The sequence below is a fragment of the Athene cunicularia genome (assembly GCF_003259725.1).
Source record: "Athene cunicularia isolate RWA chromosome 5 unlocalized genomic scaffold, athCun1 chr5_part3, whole genome shotgun sequence".
NCBI classification, from domain to species: domain Eukaryota; kingdom Metazoa; phylum Chordata; class Aves; order Strigiformes; family Strigidae; genus Athene; species Athene cunicularia.
The window spans coordinates 8,865,803-8,887,515 of NW_020799103.1; the positions used below are offsets into that span (position 1 = coordinate 8,865,803).

Sequence of the window (21,713 nt, forward strand, 5' to 3'; positions counted from 1 at the left end):
TGCAGATCCAAAGCACTTTGAAGGTACAATAATTTCATTCAGCTGCCATCATCCACTAAAAAGATAAATTAAGGGAAAAACAAACCAAACCCAAACCCTCACTAAGTTTAAGTGGAAAGAAAGCAAAATACCTTTCCATCAAGTGAAAAATTAATCCACTAGATCAAAGACTGCACAGATACACCAGACGTTAACAACTGTACCACAGCTGCTTTCTTCCCAAAACCCCATTGTCCCATGTCTCCAATACATCTGCAGTAATGTTTGAGCAGAGGAATGCGAAAACCAGAACAAGAAGAAAGTTTCCATTGGACTCTGACAATTTTCGTTTTAAGAAGTGTCAGGAGTACGCTTGTGCTTAATAGACATCATTTACAGATGTCACCAAGAGGATGATTAACTAACTGGTAAACAGAAATTACCTTTTCCCTCTAATTTGTCAATTAAACATACAGATTTAAAAATACTGGTGCCCAGTCTAGGTGTGAAAGATCTGCTGTACCTCAGACCTGCAGGTTAGTGACAGCCCTGCTACCCTTACAACAACCCGTATACATGCAGGCACGCATGCTTTCAGTATATATTACATATATATCTATGTGCTGAAACACTGCACTACCACTGAAGTTTTGGTAAATCTATCGTCTTTAAAAACATGGAAGAATATTGTTTGTGCAGTTGAACGAAAACCTGAGATAGGAGCTATCTAGGAACTGAACAGCTCAGGGCACACCGCAATGAGCCTGGTCGCTCTCCTGCTTACCATGAAAAAGAGGAGCAGATAAATTGGCAACAAAAAACCCCTAATGCAAGACAGCGAACTAAGGTGGACCTTACTCTTTTGGTCCACCAAAAGGCCTAAGTGTGAGAGGTAAAGACAGTATACAAAAATGTAAGAATATTATGTTTTTTTTCTTTCTTCTTCCTACACGCAATATTAGAGGGGGTCTTACTAAGCCATGGAGCTGGTGTCCATGCTTTTGGGAGGATATGAACAAACTTTCAGAAAACAAATGCAAAAAACTGCAATGTGATAATCCATGTTATTACAAAGACACTAACTAAGCCTCAGTTTATTTCCAAGAGAGAAAAAAACCCCATGGTCTCCATGTAGCTGCCTCAAAAAAAAAAAAAAAAAAAAAAAAAAAAAAAAAAAAAAAAAAAAAAATTCCTATCTGGTGGCAGAAACTAGTGAAATTCACACTAGAAATATGACAAAACTTAGCCGCGGGGTAATTAATGAAGATTACCTAAGGATGGGAAAGTTTCTCTGTTGCTAAAAGGATTTAAATCAGTAACAGATGGCTTTGTAAAACCACGATTTCATCCAGCCATTGAACACAAATGTAAGACATAACATTGCTGTGCTTGCCAAAAATATTCATAATGACTATAGTCTAAGTTACAAGAGTAAAGTCAAAAGCTTACTTTCCAGATCATATTTGAAGTTTTTATAAAGTGTTTACTGGAATAAACCAAAAACCTATCCTATTGCTAAACATGAACCTAAAGTTACTCATGTGTGCATTATTAGAAAAAAAAATAAAAAATCAGGTATTTTAAAAGTCTTCCTAAACACTTATATTGCTACTTCCTACATGGAGAGGACAGATATCTTTATCTAATGCAATGATAAAATAATGCTGTCTATAATAAATTATCTTTTTTTCACCTATCACTACTTAAAGAAAAGTTTGTACAAGTAAATTCTGTAAGCTCCTGAGGATGAAGGAATACAGGCAGTTATACTACAGACCATTTTGCATGCTTTAGTACAAGCACCAAATGAACTGTTCTGCAGCAAAATGATGAGATTTCTCCTATTGCCATCTCTGGTTTTGATCCTCAAATCAAACCTTGAATTTTTCCCTGTTTTTATTTTCTTTTTCTTCCTTTTTTTTAAAATGGATAATACACTGGGTTTATCTAGTTTACATTTTAACTGAATGTAAATAAGCAGCCATCCTATTCTGAAGACAATAACATTTCAATTTATCTGGAAAAATAAGTGATTTTATGGCACAATAATGCAAAATTCAATGCCTCATTTAGAGAACAAATGCGTTATTCTGGTAAAATAGTGCAGAATTAGTTTCACTTTCTAAGTATTCATATTATAACATTATTGTTTGGTATGAGATATGCTCTGTGGCAGGTGGAAAATCCCCACACATCACATCATGCAACACCTGCAAAACAGCTGTATAGTCACAGATACAAAAATAAAAAATAGTTAATAATCCACTGGATTTAAATTCACGGAGATAGTCTATATTCTACTAAACTAAAGGAACTAAAAAAGCTATTCTGAGTTAATAAACCTCTTCCACTTCAATGAATCTCTTTATTTGGAGATGGTTATACTTGTATATGTCATCAAAGCAAATCTCAAAAGAAAAAACAACCCCAAATTCAAGAATACTTTAAGTCATGTTGTAAGACAGCACTCTCTGGACAGCAGTATTCAGTGGTTCCTCTATTTACACTGAGTTTGATTACTACCCTAAACAAAGTAACGGAGGGTTAAGCACAAACAGATTATTCATAAATAAGAGATTTATGGTCAGAGCTAATACAATACTTTCTTTCAAATATGTCAAGTAACAAATCAAATCAGCTTATGGTTCAATTTTTTCTGATCAAGCATTTGCAAACTTGAGCAGGTGTACTATAGAAAGCCAGTCACTGATGAATTAACAATGATCTACAATGGCTTTAAAATTGGTGTATACATTAATGACAGTTGTTGGTTTTCAAATCCCCTTCTAGTGGAAACCATAATTTTTAGGTTGGATAGCACTTGCCCTTATATGTTGCTATACTTTTATCTGTCTTTTTAATTAGGTGGATACCAAAACTCAAGAAAACATCAACTAAAATAGTGAAAAGTAGCAAACAGGGCAAGTTATATGAGCTCTCTCAATTATAACAACCAAAACATAACCATACTCCATTTCTGATTGTTTATCAAAGCTAAGAAAAATCACTGTTGAATTGCTTATGAAAATCCACATATAATGACAGCTGTCTCTAGCTAACTGTTTCAGCTCTAAAACTACTCATGCGCTTTTCCAACACATTTTGTTTGTGCTCTATCCAGAAAAGCCACTACTCACAATTTTTATCACAAAAAAGCATGGAAAAAAGCCACATATTGTCTGAAATTTTAATGAAGAGTCTGTGAATGTGATTTCTAAAGGCAAGTTTAATGTTAATCTCTGAAGTCTCATGTTAAAATTAATTGTACATGTTGGACAAAGCAGTATCATGTGGCTTTTCAGAAAAACTGCAAACTTGATAAAAAAATCAGTGAAATGATACTGTGCCACCCCTGTTGCAGCAAATAGGCACTATGTTTACCTATCTACTGAAGCAAGACACCTTTTCTTCCTTTTCTGTGTAGACCTTTTATTTGTTCTGCTCAACATGTGTCATCTTCAACACTGAACTACTTTAGTATGCTCAGCAGCTGATATCAAAGTTTTACCCCCTTCAGAAGTGCCAGACACCGTAATTACACATGAAGAAATGATGCCTTCTCTTCACCTAGGCTCATGAACTCTCCTGCTTCCAAAGAAAGGATCTATCTTCCTGTCAAACCTGTCTTTCCACAGTGAGGAGTAAAGGAAAAGGTTCCCCTTATCTCCAGGACCCCAAGCCACCAACCCTTCTTGAGCAACAGCAAAACATCTGCTCTCCCTTGCATTTTGTCCTCTGCCAAATGACTCTCACTTCCCTAAAGCCTGACGCTTGCCGCAAGTGTTATAAATGGGACTAATTAGGATCCTAGTTGCCCATTAACTCTTTTATTATTCATGTGACATTTATGATAAATGCATTATATTACTTACAAATGGTTGAGGTGGCACTTACACACAGCAGCATAAACTTTAGAGTCATGGAAGAAATCATTTAACAATAAGACAGACTAACTACACCAGTTATGATAACACTTGCTGCAATGTAATGTCCATTTAACTCTTGGTTTGACACGAGAATAAAGTAGCTTGGCATTCCTAGAAGGGCAGGTGGACCAGTCATTTCTATTTCGACAGTAGTATCTTTTGCATCGGTGTAAGTATCTTTGAAGATGGCTTTCTACAGCTAGACAGTATTGTGCACTGCACATGGAGTTCATAAAATAGAACCCCCCCGCCCTTCTCCAACATAAAGGTCTTCGACAACAGCAAAGTTGTGATTTCTCAGGATTACCATATCCTCTTAATTAAGTTGCAGAATTCAGAACAGAATAACCCTGATGAACATAAAGTACACAGAAATGGATCTGATTTGCATGTAACAACTGCTTCTTTCAGAATTAATTACAAATATGCTGGACTGTGTAGAGTGTGGATTAATGCAATGCATGTACATGTTTAACTGCTTTTCTAAGCTAAGGCTAGGAGTAAATTGTCTAGACAATTAGTTACAATTCTTCTACCATTTGCCAGAAAACCAGTAAAGCTTTGTGCAGAATCTGTCACCCGACTTCATGCATCCCTACAGAGCTCTTAAAAAAATCCATATGCATAGTTACTATTCTGTAATCCTCTCCATTAAACCACACGTTATTCAACATCAAATCTATCTGTGAAATCAGACAGTACAGGCTGTTCATACTGCCTATAGGTTAAAAGCCTAACAAGAAATCATCTTCTAAAAATAAAGCATTGTTTAAAAAAATCCACCTAACATCAATAACCACAGTTTTGGAAGCATCCTTGCACAGAGTACGTATCAGTACAATTAGTAAGCTATTGTTCAGCAGTTTGCTAAATGCTTAGTCTTAAGCAAACAGTAGGAAAAATGTAGAGAGATCTACTTCAGAAGTCTGCAAAGCCTGTTCCTTCATTGTTCCAGTGTGAAGGAGTGGTGCAACTATATAAATTCAATCCCCATGGGAGTTCAATGCACACAACAAATGAAAGCTGCATATTAGATCCTCTCCTGAATGTAAAGGCCAGTTCTGCAGAAATAAATGTTGTAGCACCAGTGAATGCTTTAACAAAACATGTATGTGCCTGAAGAAGAAAAAAATCAAATCAAATCAACAGATCTTACAGACAAGACTTGGTTGATCCATCCTGAAAGATTTTCAGGATTTTCAAATACCTAGTTTCACAGAATCACGTCACTTTGTTGGTCATGAAAAGGTTGTGGGGGGAAGAAAATTCCAAGTCATGATTTTGTTGCAAACTGCCCAGTAACACTAAAAAGGAGTACCAACTATTTCAACAAACCCTAAAACACCAACCAAAACCCCTCCAAAATATAAAACATGAAGACATTTTTGATATGAATGAAGAAAACAGTTAAATATACCTGGTTTATAAAGTAATTTATATTGCAATAACATTTGTTCCTTATGTTTTGTATGATTCTATTTACAGTACAGTGTTGGAAATATTTAATTTCAAGCCAAAGTAATTTGCTTTATTCTCCATGGTTTCTACACAGCACTAGACCACTGATATTTCTGACTGCAGAAATAGTTGAATAAAAAGTCATTCATTTTGGTGACTCTGTAAAAATGTTTAGAAGACCACAGAGCTGATAGCCTACAATAAATACTGAAATTAATCTAAATTTCAATTCAGTAATACAAAGAAGAATAAAACCTCCCAAATTTTTCTGACAGCCTATTCCCAAATATCAAAAAGAAGAAACAGAAGATTCCCAGCCAAACCGAATGTTGTTCTTTTTAAACTGCTTTTCTAAAGGCTGCATGAAATTTTAAAATAGATTAAGTGAAGCACACTATTGGTGGTAGTGCACTGAACTTGCTGTTCAGAAGCATCACACACTTTTTCCAAAGTAAATTGTACAGAGTGAACATCACTATTTCCCAAAAAACCCCACTGAGAATCAAAATTCAGGATCTCCTACCTCGATCAAAAAGTCTCCAGTTCTCAGGCCAGCTTGCCATGCTACTCCCCCTTCATCCACAGATTCCAAGTACTGCAAAGCAGGAAAGGCTGGAGTTGGGGTGAATTCTTCAATTGGTGTGTCAGCTTTAAAAATAAATACCACATTAAAAAAAGAAAGTTACGGAGTGCTTGCAAATACCACTTGACTAAAGGCCTCTTATTGGCCATTCAGATTTATGGTTAAAAAATGGTGGGTGCTAAAAGTAAGAGGACTCTGCCTCAGAGGATAACAAGATGCTGGGAACAGAGTGCAATCTCTCTGCAATAGCAATCCACAGGTCTTCAATTCAGAGAGAAAAATACATGCTCCTTTACTGACACAAACCAGATCAAGCTATATGAAGCAATAGCTGGATTCTGAGTATTCCAGGATATTCAGTATTTGTTCAAGTAACCCTTTTGTATGTCTAGAAAAATGGTTGTAACTTTGGCAACATCTAACTAAAAATGAATTATGTCCTGTAGCCAGAAAAGAGCATCTGGCCAAACAGGGGGGATGGGGTGAGTGGGTAAGTATGAAAAAGATCAAACTGAATTTTTCTTTTAGATTTAGATGTATATTGCAAAGAAGGAAACAGAAGAAATCACTTTTAGGAAAGGAGGCACAGCACGGCTTGTAACAGCCCTCTCTCTCTCTGTCACATACACATACAAGCAGAAAAGTCCTTGGGTCTTTCACCTGAGGTGCCCTCACTGTTACAGAGAAAATCTGGGGAAAATTGTTGGACTTACACAGAGGGAGTAACCTCTGCTCAGTGCACAGATAACTCATGCCAATGGGGTAGCTACAAGGTAGCGCTATTGGCTTTGTCAGTACAACTCCAAAATTTTTTATTTAGCTAAAATTAGAAAAGCTTTTACAACACTGGAAATCTATGGTGGCACTGGTTTAGGGGTGGGGAACAGGAAGAGCAAAAATGATGTCCCAAGAATGAAGATATGGAATAATTTTCATGCTCAAGCAAGGCAAGGGAGAACCCATGTAAAATGAGGGGGAGCAAGAGATGGGACATACCATCATATATTTTTTTTAAATACAAAAGGAGCAAACTGGACTAAAAGTTAAAAAGCAAAGCATTAAATAAAATGCTTTTTTTAACTCTTAAGAATACCATTATTATAGATTTTAGTCTACAGAAAAGTAACATGCAGTTTAACATATGAACAGCTTTTAAAATGAGCACACTACAGGCCATGCAACATACGTGCAGCTTCTGAAGATATAAAAAAAGATCATATTTTCATACTAAAACTGCACCAATGTCACCTTGCAGAAGATCCACACCTATTTTAAACAAAACATCACTCTCTTGTCTATTTCTATTCATAGACCTATTTAAATAGACTGACATTTGAAATAAAGAAGCAGGTTTTATAAGGAAAGCAGGTTTCCCATAGTTAGGTAAACTGCATAACAAAACAGATTAATGACAAAATATTACATATACCATCACAATAAAAATACAGACAAAACTTTCTTCCCCCCCAAACGATTATACAGTGCTTCTCCTATGTAAAAATGCAAACTGCTTCAGACAGAAGCCACTAAAATCCGTCTGAGTAGTATAGCATACAGAGAATCCTGTTGTCTAGCAACCAAGTGCACCAAGAATAATTCCTGCTTATATTCAGAGATGTATAAATTTCTTCATGCCAGTGCACATCACACACACACACACACACACACACACAGAAGCACATACCTTTTGCCCCTCTGAGCACAAATCCAAATCCTTCATTGTCTTTTTTCTGCAGGACCACTGCCTTTTCTTCTATTATGCAGTCACTGTAGAGAGAATTCCGAGGATAGCGACCATTATTACATCCCTTCATCACCACTGTAGTAGCTGCTCCTCCAGTGTGCAGGTTCATCATCATCACAGCCCGTTAATCAAATAATATTGCAGTAACCAAGCATGTGAAAATAAAGAACAAATAGTAGCGAGGGGAAGACAAAGACTAAGCTTAACGATAAAAGAGAACATGACAAAGCAACTTAAAGGGAATAAAAAAGGCAGAGAGGAAAAAGAAAGAAGAAGAAATCATGCATGGTGGTTTGTGTTCTATATGAATGACTGAATGAACATGTGATCATGTAATCTGTGGGCTAGCTAGGACTCTAAAAGGAAAAAAAGTAAGTGAACTGAATGACAGTATCATTAATAAACTCCTCAATCGTGGATGTACCAGATGCATCTTCTAGTGAAGCCAAAATGAAACCAACCAGAAGAAAAATGAGGCAGCATTTTAAATTTAAAGATAATAAATTATGATTTTATATTAGCTAACTAAAAGGCACAAATATATTCTGAAAGCTATGCCTTGCATCAAAAGCCCTTTTTCAATCCTATTGAATGTTGCATGCTGCAAGAATCCCACATGATCATCTGACAGCCTACAATGCTAACAACGTGCAGCTGCCTTGGCGTCATCAAGCACAAATTTCCACAGCATCAAGAATCTGCATAATTGAAATAGTAACAAGGCATGTACAATCAGGAAAACACATTTCTAAGGAATATTTCCCATCTTCTGAGAAACAATTAATATTATAAAACTAGGAGATGCTGTAAAGGACTATTTATGTAAGCAATATGTCCTTAAAGAGAAAGTAGCCTTAGGAATCTTACTGTCATTGGCTAAGAAAAAAGTAGATGGTAGACCAAAAAAATGCATAAAATCCACATTAAAACAGGACTTTTCATATACAGGCAATGTTCTGTAAAAGCTTTGTTTAGTGTCTTTCATTAAACAATCAGTTACTAAAAATAAGCTCAAAGAAAAAAAAAAAGACAAAATAAAAACAAAGAAAAAAAGGGTTTCGACGCTCTTTTAATATAAAACCATTACACAGCACAAGTTGCAAGACATTCTTCTGAATAAAGACAGTGTCAGGGGTTAAGTCTTCATGAATCGTAAGCACTGAAAAACACACTGCTAGGTTGCCTTTAAAATACCTACAAAACTCTTTAGGACAGAAGGAAATATAAGCAAGTTTTCTGTCCTTTTCTTGATTTTTTACTAGCAAACCTAGTTACCACTGGTCTTGTACAGAATCTAATCACTGAAGCATTCAATACAGTAAGAGACCGGATCTGCTTCGGTGCCATTAATAATCCAGAAGGGGAGGAGGAAACTAAGTAAAGAAAAATTGGTGTAACCTTTTTATTTAAAGCTCTGAACAAAGACAAGAATGATGATAGCAGGACACCAACGGACAGCCCCCAAGCTCCAGATCTTTCATGTATCACAGACTATTCCCTTTGGTGACTTTCTAACTCTGGCTGAGGGATGCAACTTCATGTTACTGCTAAAGTGATGATATAACTATGTCTTCCAAACTACAGAGTATTTAAACACCACACACGAATTAAAACTACCACGACGATGACTTTCTGAGCAACAGATGATCTCCATAAGTATCAACAGCTTTTGAATGCTGTCTCTCAACTTACTATTATTTACTGTATAATTCAGACATTACCTTTTCTTACTAATAATCCCCCTGCTATGACAAGGATATAATATGAAAATGTCCATTTCTTGAGAAAGCCAAACATACTCCTGGTCAGGGATATTGGGGTGGGATGGAACATGCAACCCTCAGAGCCCATACTGTAGTGCTGAAGCCCTCCATCAGTGTCTTGTTATAGAAACTAACCGAACCTACAAGCATACTGACTTATTTTCTTCATTTCAGCACACACAATTTCAAGGTGGGGCTCCGCACTTACCCACTGAAGTCAACAGCAAAGCTGTCTCCAGCATTTTTCTTAATACTGGGTCAAATTAATAAACCCCATTTCCTTCAAATTTCCTTGTACACAATCAATAGCTTAACAGAAGTTAGAAGACTACTTTTGAGAACCTAATCATAGAAAGTGCTTGGTTGAAAAAACACCCCTTCTTTCCCCTACTCAAATTCCACTCTTGTCTCATTTCATTAATATAAAGAATTCAGAAGCCTAATAGCTAGGTACCACATCAAACCTTGCTCTGATCCTTTCATTTTTGTTGACAACACCAAACAACTTCATGATACCATTCCTTAAAAAGCTGAAGTTCCAAAAGCACTGCTCAGAAAACTTGGGATCAATTCACCTCAACACTGCTAGTCATCTACACCTAAAGAAAAGGCATCTAGGGTCCTTTCACCTTTCAAAGACAGCTAATGAAATGAACAGGCATTTTCAACATGCTCATGTCATCCTAATGTAGAGGTCTTTGACTGCTCAGATCAACAGTATGAAAACCACCTATGATGTTCTTTTCATGTACAGCACATTTATTGCATAAACTATCCTGTTTTATACTTCAGTTTATACATCAAGAGTGGGAATACTAAATTGCCAAAATTTTATAAAGTTTTGTGCTTTACATGCAAAGGGGAGGGGAAAGGGAAGAATCGCAACATGAATTTTTGGTAACAAAATATACAAACTGATTTTTATTATTTGACAAATACAGCTTACTAACATACTGTTTAGGTCATGTACTACATAAGGAAAACTCCATCACAGCCTGTAAAGCAAAAATGTAGGTTTGAAAAAATCAGATGTGTAGCCATTTCTTCTCACTTACATGCCAGGAGAAGGGGACCGGCAATAATCTTACAGCATGAGCAGTTTTACCTTATTTAAAGCAATCACAGAAAGCAAATTGATTCTCTACACACACCCCAGTGCTGCAGAGCTAAGAACCAGCAGCAGGAAAAGGATGGAAAACAAACATGCACACACAAATGAACCAAACTTGCAACCTCCACACCCCTTCTCCCCGTAAACTCACTTCGCATGCCCAAGGAAAGGGGGCAGAAGAGGGGAAAAGAAGTTTAACCTCTGACTGTTTGCAGTACTGCTTTTTGTTTGCTTTGCCATGACAGGGTTCTCTTATCACAGTGTCAGACTGGACCTCTTCACTGAAGACATGCTGAAGGTCTGTTCACAGTCTACCTGGTCTTGGCAGGCAAAGCGCTGCCAAATGTAAAAGTAGGTCAGAATTTCTCACAATGAGCCTTCTTGGCATCATGTCTTTGATCCTGAAGGTGTTGTAAACACTTAGCAACAGAATGCATATAGGGTACAGCTACCAGTGACAAACAAAGGCGACAGTACGTTAAGCCTGTTCAGAGGTCTGTGCTCAAGCAAGAGGAAGAGGCATTTCTTCACAGATGCTTTGAGTACAGCGTACAGCTCTACATGAGGCTGAACAGTTGCTGCCACCTGGGATACACCAAATTGCAATAGGTAAAATCTTTAAAATTCTTTTCAGTCCCATCTCAAACTGAAATTAAACAATGTCCATTTCAGAGACAAGTTTTCAGAATAGTACTAGTTTCATATTATGGTAATAAAATAAGTAATTAAAAAATCAATAGCTCATTACTTAAATAGAGCACACAGTACTTTGACTTTGGGCTGTATAAGTCCAAGATTCATTGCATACAAAGTTAAATGCAAAATACATCCTATCAAATGCAGAATATTTCTGCATGAAGTACAATCTTGAATATAAAAACTTCAGGCCAAAGAAAAAGTCAATCTAAAATCATTTCTGCTTTATCCAAACACAAAATATCAGAGAACGTACTTGATCATCGGTTCTGTAGCTTCCCTAACACTTTAAGGATCAAGAATTGTGTTAGAATTTCCATAATTTTACAGACTTACCAATGGAGAAAGAGGAAAAAAAAAAGAGATTTACCCATGGTCAGACAGACACCTGAGTTTTGAACTCAGCGCTGTTACGTTCAACATAACAATCACTGTTTGGGTCGTCTTTTCAAGACAGCAAGAATTTCTACTTTCCTAATAGCCCATTAAGACAATACTCGAGGAAGGAAATAGAAATGTCAAGTCCTTCATAAAGATCTGTATGAAGTAAATAAAGGCTGAAGCACAGGTGCCTTTTGATGGGAGGCAAAACCATGAAACCTAGCTTCCATTTCACTACCTAGAATAACTACACCCTATCTTAAAGCATGACTTATTCCAAAAGTTAAAATACTAAATTATAGAGATGGAAACTATCAGGACCACAGAATATGTTTAGGCAAGTTTGTATTGTGTGTATCATTGCTGATTGCAATCTGAAAAACAGCACGTAGAGTACACTTTACTGGAATGATTATCATTATCTGGAAACAAAAATGGCTATTTGGTGTATTGTCAATCTCTCCCTAAGGAAAAAAAAAAAAAAAAAGAATTTAAACAGGAATTATTTTCCTGGCTCTCCCCAATCATGCATCCCCTAGAAATGTAATCGAAGACTAACTTTTCAGCTTTAACAAACTGGACTACAGCCTTCCAAGGCAGAACAGTTGTCTAACAGATCACACATGAGATTCAAACAACCAGAGTTACAACCAAATGAGTAGCCTTCTCAGCCCACAAGCCCTTCAGCCAGACAGCTTGCTCTATCCCTGAGTGAAAAGTTATTCTCTCCAAGTTCACTTCTCCCAGTTGGCCAAGTAAATCCAAATCCCTTAGATCTTTTTTATATCCTCTCCTCAGTACTCCTGCAGTTTCAATCTTCTTGAAAGATCTACTGAATTCACAGCTAGCTACATGTAAAGAATGATCAAATCACAGCCCAACAATAAAGGAAATGCTTTTTTTATACTTTGCCAGACACAATAAATCATTATCTAAACCATTCCATAACTTTATATACAATGTCTGAAAGCAGTCACACTAATTCCTTTCAGGCTAAGCTAATCAATTTATGGTGGTTATGTTCAAGCCCATAGAAGGGCATTCAGGAAATCTGTTCAAGAGGAGCTCTTCACTGCATGTTCTGACAGTCAATCCCTGTTAAAAGCACATAAAGAATGTTCTCTCTGAATATGACCCTTTTTGGGGAAGTTACCTGTCCTGATACCCTACAAAATGGAAATGATCTCTACAGCAAAACTTACTGCAAGATATAACAGACTTTCAGTGGAAAAAATTTCACTGTCATTGCTGGAAGGGGTCAATGTTAAAATTTATAGTCATCTACTGCAATGACTCCAGGAAAATTGGCTAATCCTAGTAATGAAGGCCTTCAAGGTTAATGAAAACTCTGTATGTAATTGCTCAGGTTTCCCAGACATTGATCATACAGCTGTAGGTCTTAAGAGTTTTCCCAGCTCTTGCATAACATGCAGAACAGCAGTCACTTGTTCAAGAGCTACACCAGTGACTGTAGTTCTTTGATGAGCAGATAGGAAAATACACAGATGGTCCCTACCTAACCCACTTACAACCCAAACAGAAACAGCAAGATGCAGTCAACCGTATATTCAAACTCAAAGTAACTTCTCTCTAATACGCTGCCTTCACATGGAGAGATTCCCTGACGTGATGTCTTGCATCACACCGCAATGCAATTTGTCTTAGGAATATATTATTTGGTAAATATATGATACAGCTTTGAGCAATAACAGGTTATTATGCTAAAGAATAATTCACAAGTCAGTGCTACTGCCTTTGATAGAATCTTTTCATAGTTTCTCATGATAACATCTTTAATAAGCAGTAATAAATTCCAGCTATTTTGGTGAATCCTGTTTTACCATTGTTTACTTTATACTCTTACAGGAGATATTCAGGAAAAATACAATTACATATTTCATCCTGCCTTGTGTCAGAAGCACATGCATAGTGTTCACTCTGTGCAACTGACCAATGCTGCCAAGATAATTTCAGTCATATAAGACAAGTCTAAATGATTTTCCACGAGAATGGATGTCTATCTGGATGTTTATAGCAAGATATGTTTGGGAGGAAGGCAGTAAGAAAATATTTTCAATAGATGGTTGGTAAGTACCTCACCATTATACTCAAGGAAGACACAACCTGCCATTAGAACAGAAATACTGGAGAACGGTAAACTTTAAGTTGATAAACTCCTTATTAGGTAGCTGAAGACAGAAGTCCAAGGAGTATAATGATGGTACAATAATTAAAATATGTAGAGAAAGGATGGATGGAATCACATAGAAAAACTAAAATTGCAGGGTCTTCCTTTTTGTTCTTCCATATATGAGGCCAACAGGTGCTCACAATAGAGCAGCTCAGTGAAAACATCGTTTCCCTTCCTTTGCAGTGTTTGAATTTCCCCTTTCTTCTCCTTACCCCCAAAACCATCAGAATCATTTGTAGAAACTCACAGATGTAATTTTTTTTCATTTCTTCAGATAGGGTATTGGGGCACAGGCCTACATTTTATTCCATGGAGCTACTGCACAGAAAGCAGAGTTAGGCTGAAGTTGAACCATTTCCCAAAACAATTATTTCATTATCACGATCCAGAATTCTCACATCAGTACAATATTTACTGTTAAAACTGAATCAGAGGTCATATTTGGAGATAACAAAACTGCCCATCTGTAAGAGCTAATACAGTTCTCAAAATACCTTTTAGTGTCTTCAAAATAGTTACACTGGAGAATAAGAATTATTTCATCAGGCAGTCACAATGACAAGGACCACAAGCCATTTTGCTTTTTCACCAAAAATACAATCACAAAATCAGGGCTGCATATGGACATGCAGCTTCACAGGTGCTCTCAAGGAAATGGCAGCATCCAACAACAGTATCTTTGCTAGCATTTCCAACAGTTGGCTGTGTGTCAGCGCCTTACTGGCACAGCTGGCACTCAAGGAAAAAAAAAAAAAACAGAAGGAAAACAGACCACCACCACCCTTGCACTATTGTTCTCTCTGCCTTTATAATTTGTTGCAAATAACTTCAAATTGTAATAGAAAGGACATACTCTAATTTCTGCTCAGCCAACTTTAGATTCCCTTGGTGGCTGAGTGGCTAACTCGGCATAGCCACATCCTCCTCAGCTGGGTACGTTGAAGCCAAGTAAAGGAATGGGAAAGAAGAGAAGATGCTCCAGCAATACTCTCGTATACTTCCTACATTCATATATCTGTCTTTCTGATCTCCTGTCCCAGTGCTTTCTCTACAGAGTTCAGTAAACATCACACAGAGATCTTTGATCATGAGAAAAGCAAGGCTGTGTATTTTCCACTGACATTTGTTTGTTGATGGAAGAGGTGTATGCCAAACTGTAGCATGCCATAAAAAGACATGAAGCTATTCTCTAATTCCTATAATGCACAGATCTATATTGCATTGAGAGGAAATTATAGACTACAGTAAAACCTGACAGGGCATATAACTTCTTCACACTTTTAAACAAGTAATCAAGCTGCCTTTATTGGATTTACTTCTGTAAAAAATGAACAGTTCCACTAAGTTATTGAAAACACCAGTATCAGTCATGAAGTGATTCAATAAGAATTAGGAAGTCAGAAACATGATGCTACTTTTTCGAGCCCTGTGATTGACAGAGTTGCCCAAAAGATTAACCATAATTACAAAGAAACAACCTATGTTAAAGAAAGTAACATATACTTCTATATACTTCAATGAATTTATGCTATAAAACATTACAAAGAAATAGACGTTTTAAAAGAGAAACATTAAATTTTATGACAGAAATGCAAAGAAGCGACACAATTTCTTTATGTAGAACTAAGAAGAAGCTTCTGTACGTATATCAGTCCACATTCTTTTATCCAGCCTTTAATTACACTTAGTATCATATCCTTTGGTGTATAGGAGAAGGGAGTAGGTAAGCTAAAGTAATACTCAAGTCAATCGATTTGGGTAGTACTACCTTTGTTTTTTTCCTTTTTTTTTCATCTAAGTGGTGAATCTGTAACCACTAAAGTAATACATTGATATAGCAAAACAGAAAGTCAAACAACTTACTGGAAATATAAATCATCCAGTAAAAGCCTGATTTTCTATTATACAGAAATCTCAGGACAGGATATAAAGAGAAAAAAAAAGTAAATGGCAAGGTCATGGTCCTATATATATATACACACACACACACACAATATATATATATATATATATATGGATATTCATATATGAATATATATACACTCTATATACATACACACAATATAATGAGTATATATAGTCTCTTTTTTTAAGAGAAATGTTATTATTCCCTTGCATCTGCACTGGCAGGGAGAAAACAATTGCATGGTGGGGTGAGGAGAGTGGCAAAATGAGCTTAGAAAAAGAAAGCAAAAAAGAAAAAAAAAAAGAAAAAAAAGTGTCAATTCAAGTACCACACATGACAAAGTAAAAACTAAACATGATACATTCAGGCAGGTGTCCTTCTAATATAGAACATGCGAGTTTTAGAATGCAGAGTCCTTCATACAGATGTTCCATCAATCACATCAGTATTTTGGGCTACAGCACACTCCACTTATACCTGATACTTAGTAGCAATTTTCAGTTGTAATTATCAACCATTTGAGCAATCTAAGCCTGCAGTACGAAAATATTAATATTCATTGCTCATACCATGAGCCTTGAACAGACTGTACAAACATAACATATGTTTAGGTAACTCGAATACTTATCCACCTTACTTCTTCGGTTTGCATTTTTCTACCTCAAACCAGCTGCAGTTCCAGCCCCTGCTATTGCCACCAAACCACACAGAAATAGGAATTGTCTCCATAACCATCTTACCGTATAAAGTATTTCCACAAAAGGAACAATAATAATAGCTATTAATAACAACACTCTTATTGATATATAGGTCTTTTTCAGGTAGGCTTTTAAAATCAAATTTCCTAATGTTTTTGCTAAAGGTGGTCTATAATACAACGGACAACCACAGTAACAAGGAAAAGAACATGTTCAAGTTAGCAAACAGGACAAGTAACACAGGTAGAACCAAGGAAGTAAATTCAGAATGGAGAGAATTATATGAGTATACAAAACCAGAACTATATATAACAATAAAGATTTTCTTCAGCTGATGCTTGTTAATCAATCTCTATGCTTATCTCAGAGTTGGCGTATCTCAGACAGGACTTTGAATTTTTCCCTTCCCTTTTTAGAAAGAGCCACTGGAATATAGAGGCACAACCAGCTGGGCTGGACGTGTGTTGGTCCCTGGAGTCCAACATCCTGTCTCTGCCAAAGGCCAAAAGCAAGAGGAGGGTGAAAGAGCACATTTGGTGCTTCCCCAAAGTACTCCACCAGCTCCCAATCAAGCTGTGCTACTTGCTCCTTGTCTTACTGGAAAACATGGGACACTGCACTCTGGAGTCCCTTCCTCTGGTAGTTTTGTCCTCATGCTTGGCACGTGCCCATTCCATGGTAATGCAGGGGATTATATCCACCTTTCTCAGGATCTCTGGATTTGTGTTTCTATAATACACTGTAGTCACACTTTCAGTAAAAAAAAGAAAAAAAAAAGTGTTTTATTAACACTTCTAAAATGTGTTAGAAGCCCTTTAAGGTAGCAGTCTGACATTGCAGGTCTTTATAACATTAAACTCATTATACATTTCAGTATTGTAACTTGATTTGCTCTCTCAGCCATTCAGAGAATCTAAACATACTAAATGCTAAACATAAATAAATTATGAAACGGGAGAGAGACTGGTGATTTCAGGACTGACGATAACCATGAGTTTCACATTAGTTTCTAGGGATGCCTCAGGGTTTCCATCACACACTGTTTGCTATGATGAGCAGTAAGAATTATCCTGTCCTGCCTTCCTTGGAAATGAAATACAGCTCTATCCACCAGAAGTCTGAGTAAACCTGGCTGATCATATCTGCTTTACAGATGTAAGTATTTCACTTAAAATTCGACGTTGTACTGAAGCGTACAGTGCTTTAAGCATCAGTGTTAAAATTCCTGTAAAATTTTATGTCACTTTAGCATAAGGCATGTTACAAGTAAGCTCTGTCTCAAAACAAATGAGGTATTAACAAAAGCATAAAGTTTTTCTCAAAACATTTTCCCATTTTTTTCTTCAAGAGCTTTAAAAATACAGCATAGAGTAAGAAACTTCCCTTTTCTAGGATTTTACTGAAAAGACATTAAGAGGTGATTTCAGTTAAATTTTCACATATCCCATTAAAAATCCTGACTATCACCATATTATTTTACAGTCTCATTAACATCAAAAAGGGGGTGGCAACTCTACCTTGTGATCTGAAATATATTCTTCTCTCTCTCCATTTCTGTAATTACACTAAACCCTTACGTTTTTTTAAGCCTACTCCAAATTTTGTTTACTTATCTGCAAAACAGCCTGAGAACTGTCCATCTCAACTGCTTTCATGACTAACAATATCATCGTTTTCAGCAATTTTGTCAAAGCATGGCCAGTTTAGCCCACAACTTTGGTAGCAGTGGACAATCACTGACTTTACAGATACCAGCTGATAAAGACAGAGAACTCTGCTTTTTTAAATTGGCCATTACTTCTATTAATTAAGTCAATGTTGAACTGGAATCTCTCCTTATTGCCTCCTTTCCTTTGACATTCAGCTATAGCTCGGTGGTTGCATGGATGCATATTTCCAGAAATATGAAGCTTCTATTTTCTACATGCTGGAGACAGGGTAAAACTTTTGGTTTAGCATTTCAACCCAATTGAGTAACTAACTTAAGATGGATAATTTTAAGTGTATTTCAGAATTTATGATATTTGAAGTGTTTACAGTAGAGGTATAAACCACCTCCACTATAGTTACAACTGTTTTACAAATCTGACAGTGCTACACTGTCAGTCTTCGGAAACACGATCACACAATCCCCTCAGTATTAGCCCTAGTTTCCAATTGTAGCATTAAACTCTTAATTCTGAGACTTGTTTTCTGTGCCCAGTGTGCTTTTTTTAATTTTTAAAAAATAGAGAAATTACAAGACACACGGGTAACCGTCTTTTTTGTCAATATGCATTTACCACTATTTCCTAGTGTACATATTTAACTTAACATTCACTATTCTGTTCAGAATTTTGCCATGACATCAGTTTTAGTGAAACACTTATCCATCAAGGCAAATCTTTTGTTGATATATTTTAGTCTAAATTAAGCCTTCATTAGACATTATTTCTCCAGAATATGGGATGAAATTTTATGTCAAAGACAGCAGGCACCCCCAGCAATAGCACCAGCTATTCAATTGTTGTATCTGCTATTCATGCAAATCTAGCATCCCCACCTGCATGCCACAACCTCTGAGGACAGAGCTAGCATCTGCCTCTTGGCTCAGTGAAAGAATCCTAGTTTCAAAGACTTGGATAAAGAATCGCTCTATCTGTCAGGTCCTTGGCATTCATCAGCAATACAAGGTATGGGTTCAAGACGAAGCAGTCTAACACTCAGGGGACTCAAGCCCAGATCTTCTTTATTCCAGGTGAATACCCTGACACGAGCTACTGCTTGCTCTTTAGCAGGTTCCTCTTTGTAGGGTCTGACCCCACTCAATTTATAAATAAATACAACTCCAGCACACCTATTTTGTCCCAAGACAAAACAAGACATCCTCCTCCCAGCAGCCTAATGTTTTTGCACAATGAACGTGACCAGCTTTACTGAGAGCATGAAAGTCAACCCCTTTCTGACTTCTCGATAGTTTCTTCTTTTAAGGGGACAAAAAGGCATATGCTGCCTGCCAGTCACCCTTAGAATTTGCCTGGTAGGTCAAATTCTGCAAATGCAACAAATATTTGTGAAATCTGACTAGAAAGAAGGGGAAAAAAACCCCAACGGTGGTTTAAATAATTGCTCCCACTAGAGGAAAGCCCACAGTGCAAGCTCAACAATTATTTGTTCCTTTTGGCCTGCCAAAACTTAAAAATGCATCACTTACAATCAGAGGCACCATATGTCAGCTTTTGCTCATCTAGTGATTAGGTGAGAGGAAGGCAGCCAAAGGTGTAGTGGGGCAGGGAATTAAAGGTCACGTAGAGGAAGCTAAGTCATCAGAGTGGAGGCTAGAGACAGGAATGTAAAACACTCATTGTTAGACACTTAATTGTACGCCTTTTCCCTGAAAAACAGACATTTTAATCTCCTGTTTTCCTCTTTTCTATCCTTGCATCTAATTATGTGGCTCCTATTTCTAACTAACCCTGTACCATACCCTCACAATGTTTTCTTCCTGTCCTCACCTTCTGTCATTTCTACGCTTTTTTCCTTTTCTTAATTTTTTTTATTATTATTATTTTCTCTATTCTATTCAGAAAACCTCATTCCTCACCATGCGTTGGACACAGGCTGCTGCTTTGAGTTTTGAAATTGAAATCCATCCTGTCCTCCAGCATCCGGTCAGAGGAGTTACAGAGAAAATACTGTTGAGCTTGAGAGTATCAGTTGCTGCGCAGGAAATGGCACATCCACCAAATCATGGCCCTTGCAATCAGGATCTTCTGTACCCACAGTTACACAGTTTGGTTTTCACTAGCACTCGAGGTAGATCCTTAAAAGTTTGTCAGAAAGAACATTTGGGAAAGGCTATTTTTTTTTCCCCAACTTTGGTCTTGGAAACTGTTGGTCTTTATTTGCTAACACTTTACCACTAAAAAATTAGGCAAACATCTAGCCCAGAAAACGTTTCACAAATTTTAATTATTAGTTACAAAACCATTAGTTGCAAAACCATTAGCTGCTAAAGCATTAGTTGCTAAAAGCAAGATTTTATTGAATTGCTTTAAACACACTGAATTAAACAAACTTCATTATTAGGGCAGGAAACAACTTAAAAATGCATATACAAGTTCATGGAAACTCATCACTCACTGTATAACTGCATCTTACTGTAATTGTATCAGAGTTTAATATTGCATCTTCATGGAATCCCAGCACAGATTTCAGTGAAGAGATACTACAGTTCAGATACATACACACACATACACCCATTTTACCTCCTATTTTAGCAATTACTTTAAATATTTTCTGTAGTCACCAGCATAAAAAGCTCAGTCATGGCAGCACACAACAGCAGGGGAGGCAAAGTGCAAAGTTGTTTATTAGCAAGTAAGATCATTATCATTAGAAATTAAATAACTGTAAATGAAAAACTTCACATTTTACATCTCCACCTGTTCCACAAAATCGACAATGCCTTAATTATTGCTTAAACATATATGTAATTTTCCAAATTGTATTAAATTATATTATTCGAGTTAATGAGGCACAAGGTATTAAAAATGAGCTACCCTCGTCTTTCTGCCTCACACATTAAGAGCAGTTCAGTGCTATCAGACTGTTATATTCCCAGTAAATGAATTAATTCAGAACAGGCACCAGACAACCCCAACAAAAGTATCTTTAGAAATAAAGCAGCAATACACACACAGAAAACATTTTACACACTTTGTTTCTATAATTTGGTTGGTGCTGCCTGTTCTCTATGCCTAGAAGAGCCAAGAGTATCACATATGCAGAAATCTTTAAAATATCAACAAGCATTCAGGTGTAACCATAACACTATATCATGCAGCTACATCTATATTTCATTACAACTATGAACATACTCAGATATTTCTGCTACCATCTCCCAGACAAAAATTAAGCTATGTATATATGTAAAAAAGTTAGAATACGACTGGATTTAATTCTTTCCACCAGAGGAAACCGAGATTTATGTTTAAAATCTATGCCTGCAGCTATGAAGAACTGTAACATCACTTTCAACTTATTATCACTGTATTGATCCCAGAAAAAAGTAACAGAAATAGTGAATTTACTGTTGAGAATGAACAGGACCCATTTTAATATCCTTACTCCGGTTCCTGCAAGAGATCAACTGAACAGTACAAGCTTCACAGAAAACATTAGTACAGTGGAACTAGTGCCATCCAACAGAAAAACAAAAGGTGTCAGTTATGTCAACGCAGAAAGACCTGTTCTATGTAACAATGCTTCCCTCAGTGTCTCCCTCACTGCTCTGCA

General features: G+C 36.6%; 1 protein-coding gene across 8 annotated transcripts in view; it reads right to left on the reverse strand.

The window, feature by feature from the left end:
- SHANK2 (SH3 and multiple ankyrin repeat domains 2) overlaps positions 1-21,713 on the reverse strand; it is a 362,604-nt gene that overhangs the window by 134,695 nt on the left and 206,196 nt on the right. For all 8 annotated transcript variants that reach the window (XM_026850798.1, XM_026850802.1, XM_026850804.1 and 5 more), the window contains 2 exons: positions 7,631-7,713; positions 5,887-6,011 (listed from right to left, as the gene is read on the reverse strand). In XM_026850798.1, coding sequence (XP_026706599.1) covers positions 5,887-6,011; positions 7,631-7,713 — 208 coding nt within the window. The remainder of the gene's footprint in view (positions 1-5,886; positions 6,012-7,630; positions 7,714-21,713) is intronic.